This window comes from Nicotiana attenuata, unplaced genomic scaffold (assembly GCF_001879085.1).
Source record: "Nicotiana attenuata strain UT unplaced genomic scaffold, NIATTr2, whole genome shotgun sequence".
Taxonomy (NCBI): Eukaryota; Viridiplantae; Streptophyta; class Magnoliopsida; order Solanales; family Solanaceae; genus Nicotiana; species Nicotiana attenuata.
This window is the reverse complement of record NW_017673350.1, coordinates 124,766-131,780: the sequence shown is the minus strand read 5'-3', so window position 1 is coordinate 131,780 and position 7,015 is coordinate 124,766. Positions and strand designations below refer to the sequence as shown.

General features: G+C 35.5%; 1 protein-coding gene across 1 annotated transcript; it reads right to left on the bottom strand.

Moving 5' to 3' along the window:
• Positions 1–371: 371 nt before the first annotated feature.
• LOC109216118 (TVP38/TMEM64 family membrane protein slr0305-like) lies at positions 372–5,351 on the bottom strand. The gene is made up of 7 exons (XM_019380248.1): positions 4,567–5,351; positions 3,119–3,171; positions 2,615–2,707; positions 2,318–2,541; positions 1,646–1,712; positions 689–799; positions 372–537 (listed from the first exon to the last, which is right to left on the bottom strand). The coding sequence occupies exons 1-7, from the start codon at positions 5,009–5,011 to the stop codon at positions 514–516; spliced, it is 1,017 nt and encodes a 338-aa protein (XP_019235793.1). The 5' UTR covers positions 5,012–5,351; the 3' UTR covers positions 372–513.
• Between the last annotated feature and the right edge of the window lie 1,664 nt (positions 5,352–7,015).

The window sequence follows — 7,015 nt, the reverse complement described above, 5'->3', positions numbered from 1 at the left end:
GAATTCCACTTTTTACACCTATTTTTTTGGTTGTATTAATGAATACAACAACTTAAATACATGAAATACATTGTATAAAAACATAAAAGGTATCTATAACACGTAATATAGCAAAGGATATCTATAAATAACTAATTAGACCTAAAAGATGGTGCTTTATGAAAAATTCTCAAAGAAAATTTTAGATTATATACAACCTGGGCTATATCAGGTAAGGGCTTCAAATGTGGGCCATTTTTTGATGGACTGTTGGGCCAAGTGACAAGAGCGTAATATCCCCTATTATATTTAGTCAGTTCAGCTGGTAACTAACTCGATGATCATTAATATAATGCAGGAATTTTGGGTTAAAAACGTGATCAGTAGGAACATTCCAACCAAAACTGGGCTGTGGTTAAAGATAGAGCACTTGATTTTATTCACTATGTACATCTCAACTTACACGAGCCGGTTATGCATGTTCATAAAGAGCACATAAACTGTAATTGGTTAAGGTAAAAGTAATTCTGCTGTCTACTCGATATCCTTCATAGCATCCTGCATCAACGAAGAACAAGCAAGTTACGATCAACCATACCAACCGTCCTTTCAAGATAGAAGCGGAAAAGCATGCTTATACATATGCAAGTATCTGAATATAAGTTCGGTACGAGTATAATGTAAAAGGATCGGAAATGATCTGTGTTACCTTTGCAAGCCGTGTTACATAGGCTGCAGCAACTGCTGTAAACAATAAACCTATTCCAAGGGTCAATAGCTGTTGGTTTCCTCCTCCTAGACCAATTTCAGATTCCTCTTGCTGGAAATCAAGAAAAGTAAGAGTATTGAGACGGCTGCTAAGTTTCTAGTGAGTTTACAATGATTTACTTCTTTTTTCACACTAAGAAATAAATCAAAAACTTCCCAACCGAACAGAACTTCAAAGGTATCAACAACAACAAACCCAGCTTAATTCCATACGTTGGGTCTGGGGAGGGTAGTGTGTACGCAGCCTTACCCCTACCCTATAAAGGCAGAGAGGCTGTTTCCGATAGACCCTCGGCTTAAGGAACGGTAAAAATAAAGCAACAAGCAGTAACAGCAGTAATATAAATTTCGGAGAATAGTAAGGCCAAGAACTACAACATCTGAATCCGACACAATTTAGCGGCAGATGAAGAACTACTTCAGTAGCATTGTAAGAAGGAAAAAGATTAGCACAAGTCAAAATTGGTTTGGATCGCACATGCCTAAAACACCATTTCTGTTTTCTTCATCTGGATTAGAAACCCCCCCCCCCCCCCCCTCAAGTCCATTAAAACCAGATCACGATAGTTAGTTCTTAACTATGCAACTTCTATTAACTTGTCATGAATAAACATACACAAGCCTTGTCTGTACGAGACTGCAACTTGCACTATGTTATTCAACAAAGCAGTTTGTAATGTTTCCAGTAGACAGAAACTACTATAACTTGGAAAGTGGACACCATCTAAAGTTATTATCAACTGAAATTTACTTTGCCTACTTCCCTTAACAAAGAAACTGCAACTTCCACTGCAGGATTGAGAAAATAGAATCACAGAGTCATGACTGATGATAAGAAGGGACACGGTTCACAACTAAGAACACAAGATTTTTTATTTTTTTAAAAAGGAAAACTCACAATAAATGCGCGGCCAAATGCACCTGCACTCACGTATGCCCATGTTCCAGGAAGCATTCCTAGCCAACTATATACAAAGATAAGATTTTATCAAGATGAAGAGCATGCCAGAAAAGCTAAAAGACAGTCCTCAAAAGGCAGAACACCATAACTATGCAAAAAATTTTGATGCCCTAGATGAAGTTAGCATAAGCTGCAACTTTTCAGTAGCTAGAGCATTGCAATACCTTCACATGATACCTCTATCAACATAAAGAAATGTGTATAAAAGGCTATTTCCACAAGATTGTGATCAGTTCTGTAAAAGAATAAATTTCTTCAACAAATGAATTTTGCGACCTAAACAACAACAGGTGATCAAAGATGACGGTTACAGACACTTCAGTGTCACTTTACAAATGGAGAAAACAGAAAACGGTAAACAACTTGACACTACTTTCTTCATCCTCCAGAATATAGTTTGAGTACAGTTAATCAGCTAGCTAATTCTATTGATAAATAGCACACATCATAATATTACTGTAACTTGATTTCCTCTCTGAACCAATAAAGCCAACGCCTGATAGTGAAACAAGTAGTTTATGCAGAATACGTGTCAACAGCACAACGATATTAGACATCTGACATTAGCCAATGATGAAGAAAAAAGTAAACATAGAAAACTGAGTTCACCTTCCTAAAACGTATGGCACAAACTTGACCGAAGTCAGACCATACAGATAATTCCCAAGAGAAAAAGGAAGCAAAGGGCTCAAACGGAGAAGGGTAACAACTTTGAAACCATTTTCTCCAATTGCTTTGTCAATTGCAAGAAATTTCTTGTTCCCTTCTACCAGCTTAAGAATACGTTCACGAGCAAAATATCTGGCAATCAAGAACGCTACACTAGCAGCCACCTGAATGCATATCAAACTTTTGAGAACTTATTCTACATCATCATGCCACTATTGAACCAAATGAACAGCTTACCGTTCCACTAATGGAAACAATGATGGTTCCAGTTATGGAGCCGAATAAAAGACCAGCTGACATCGTCAATGGAATGGCGGGTATTGCAAGGATCTACAATAGGTGTTTCAGCGAAAGTCAGTTCAATTTAGAAACTCTGGAAACTGGCATCTCGTGACATTAAATCTGTTTGGAAGAAGAACTAGAAGACTGGTCAAATAAAGCCCAAAAGTGCAAGTCTAAAATACATTGGTATCCCTTTCAGCGATAATAAGACTATGAAATCTTACTACATTATTTTAGTTTACAGTACCAGCCTCCTACGAGCATCTTCTAAGCCAAAAAAAAAGAAAAAAAGAAAAAAAGGCAAGCACCACCTTTAAGATGCGAAAGGACCATCTACCATATTATACATCCAATAAGTTACTAGTATTTTCACACCAAAAAACAGTATGCCATTAACAAGTATTTTGCTGGAAGTTCTTGCAAGATTTTAAGCCAACAAAAATAGAGTATAGTTCGTACTTCTAACCCAGCATAAACTGCAATGAAGAGAGCGTATCCAGATGCTCCATAACCTGCCGTATGAGGAGCCTCAGTCAAGCTGAATTTACTTTTCTATACAAAAATTAAAGGAAAAACTTTTCACGTGATAAAACTGATGAAAGTTCAGCACATTCTTGATCTCTCAGTTTTGTTCAAAAAAGACCATCCAAAACTAAATTACGGAGCAGGGATTATCAGAATATTCTGAATCAAACTAGTTAACTAGCACCGAACCACTTGGACGACAAATCTTTACAAACAGGCTAACGAAGATAAAGAAGCTTTGAATGGGCAAGCAGTACCACTTGGCAAGGAAGAGGCGGCAGAAAATGGAAGAGGGCAAAAAGTAGAAATTCGCAAAATAGGCTATTTCACAGTTTAAGCAAAACTACAATGGTTTTCTATCTTCCCCTGATTCGCTTTATGTTCATTCCTCATTACAATTGCCTTGCCCTTGATTTAGATAGAGCTAGAAAGTGGCAAAGAAAGGTGTCCGACTATCATAACAAGTTGCCCGGCAAAAAATTCGTAATCTGTTGGATTGCAAGAATCACAGATTAGTAAAATCAGGAGATGATAATATTTAAGTGTTAGTCTACTCGTTTCCTCTTAATAATACTTGGCCATTCATGTGATGATTGGAAGACTTATTTTTCAACATAGATGAACTTGAATTTGGACTTGAGTTTGGGATTTAAATTAAAAGGATCCTGACTCAAATTAATTTTTTGTTGAACAGTTATTAGCAGAATGACTTATCTGTTCTAAATGATGGCAACTTTTTGAAACTGTACAACTGTTTAAGGTAACTCTCACATTCTTCAAATAAGAATGTGTTCCACCTCAAACACTAGAACTTCTCTGATAACCATAATGCGCTTCGTGTATCCTACGAAGAAAGTTGATTTGCTTATCCCAGATGTCAAGCAATCAGTATTTTGAGAAAGTATTTATACACACCCTAAAACCTTCTCTGTTTTCGATAATCTTACATCATTTATTTCCTAGCATTAGCACCAAAACCAGCTGAAAAAAGCTCATTAGCTCAGACGAACTTAATTCCCTGAACCATTTTCGGCTAAATAGGACAGGCTTGGTAATTTAGCAAGCTTCAGACTTTAATTGGTTCATGCAATCCAGATATATTTTCTGTTACGACCAACATTATAACTTTAACTACAACCAATTAAAATGGGGAAAAAAACGCAGCTATCAACTTTAGTTGTTGTGCCTAGTGTCCAACACTTAATATCCACAACCACTAAGGGAAACACAATACCAATACCAAGAATATTGTTACTTATCAATTAAAAAAAGAAGGAACCATAACAAGAATTGTTTAAGTAAGTAGTAAATAACAAGGTTCAAGTACTGGTGCTATGACATTAAAGGTGGAAAAACTAATTGGAAAATTCGTATGAAATTACCTTCAATAAAGCCAGAAAACTGGTTCAAGAAAGCATTGATCTGTTCCTTGTATAAGTACCCAACAGTTCCAAATCCACCAACCACACCCACAATCAAAAGACCAGCCAAAATGGTACCTTTAATAGCAGAATTATCATCATTTCCTAATCCACTATCCCTCTCACTCTCACTCTCATAATCATCATCCTCATTTTTGGGGTTCAAATTAAGCAGCTTCCTGAAGCTCTGAGGAGATTTATTTGGTGTTTTCAAAAGGGTTTGCTGTTTCTTGGTTTCCCTTAGTGAAGAACATGGTTTCAAGAAATGAAACCGTTTGGGTTTAAAACTATACAGAAACGAATTAACAGATGAATTTGAAAGGGAAAATTGAATCTTGAGTCCTTGTTGAAAAGGAGGCAAAAGGGTAACACATAGAGGTGTTCTGCTCAAATCAATGGTGAGCATTTCAGATGATAAATTAAAGGGACAGCAAAGTTGCTTCCTTTTTGAATTTCCTCTTCTTTTTGTTCTTTGATTGTTTTTGCTAAGGTTGTTTTGAGTTCATTTAAAGTGTTCATTGAGGACTGTTCTCTGCTTATTGTGAAATTTGTGTTGCTTGTCCCATGTAAGAGTGGAATATTGTAGAATCTACTATTGGTTCTGTGCTTTGATTCCGTATAAGATTTGTGATGTGGGGATGAATGAAATTGACTTTTGGTGATTGAAGGAAATCTGTGTTTCTTGTTGAAGCACGTGTTTTTTCCTCTTTATTCTCATGAATATTTTTCTTAAGACTCTTCTTGTTAAATGAAATGCTCAATTTCCTTAAGGCGGAAAAGGGCAAAAAGGAAGCAAATTTTCTTTTCAAGTGGGAGGAAACAAAAACATTGTTTGTCATTGTTCACTTTGTTTAGAAGAGAATAATAAGATTAGGAATGAACTTATTTGGGGCAAGGCGAAAGTGGCTACCGTGAAGAATAAGATGCAGGAAGCGAAATACGAGCATGTGAATGAGAGGCACAGGAGGTGCGAGAGGTTGACATGACATTGCTCTAGTAGTGTGCATGTCAAGAATTAGGGTAGAAGGGTATTAGTTAGTCTGAATATTTTTCTTCTCCATACCAATAGTATTAGTGTTAGTTTTGTATTTTCTTATTCTTAGGTTTCTTATACTATCTTTCTCTTCAGTTTTCTTATTATCTTGTTGTTGTTACTACAACAACAACAACCAACCCAGTGAATTCCCACAAGTGGAGTCTGGGAAGGATGGGATGTACGTAGCATTACCCCTACCCTGGAAGGCAGAGAGGCTGTTTTCGGTGTCTTGTTGTTGTTACTGCTTGTTATTAATGCTTCTTTTTCATTTTTACTTGAGCCGAGGGTCTATTGGATACAACCTACCTATAGGTAGGGGCAAGGCTATGTATACACTACCCTCCCCAGAACCCACTTATAGAGTTATACTAACTTTGTTATTGTGATTCTTAGAAAGGAAGAATAAAGATTGAAATATTATGTTTGACCAGGATAATAAATTTCATAGATTAACTATATCGTCAACTATTATTATGGAACATTTTAATGGGTTACTTCTAATTTTGCAATTACTATTTTCTTTGCGGTTGATATATAAATTATGATGTTCTTCTTGAGTTGTCACCACTCCATTCCAGTTTTCCTTGAAGAGCATAATATTCCATCAAAAATGCCTTTTTTTGGGTAAAGAGGATTATATAAATATAATATGTTAATAAATAACACAATATTTATTAAATAACATAAAAATAAATATTTAATGCAGTAGCGATTGACATAGATTAAAATTGAAAATACGTTAAATAACATAATGGTACGAGAAAACTACAACAATAATTTAGTACTCTGGTAGGTCGCTTTCAAATCTACTAATATCATTAAAATATTAAGTGTATGAGACAGAGGATTGTTGTGGTTGTTGAAATTGTTTGACTTCTTTTATCCATTATTCGTTTTTGTTCTTGTCGGATAAATTCACGAATATTTGAATCATCAATAGAATCTAAATTCGACAATAAAATTTTATTTTCTTCTTTAAATTCTTTAGTTTTAAAGCTCTATCTTTTATCTCCATATCTCGTTGTTTGTCTGCACTTGACTTTGCCAACGACTCAACAAGCTGATTCTTCATCGATTTTTCTCTTCAATTTTTCTTTCTTCACCCCAACAAGTTGTTCAGATGATGTGAAATCACCTGCAACATCCTCATGCAAATTTAGTGAAAATAATGATAAATTAGGAGCTGATACTAGAGGTGAATCAGGAGTATGAGTCTCAGACTCCGATGATATATAAGAAGAGCCTTGCTTTCGAACTTTTTTTCTTCCAGCTTCGACATCTTTAAACTTCTCAAAATCTTTCAACATATCCCACACATGATCAAATTTCTAAAAAAAATTGTAGTTCTAATCTTACATAAGTAAACTTTTTGCT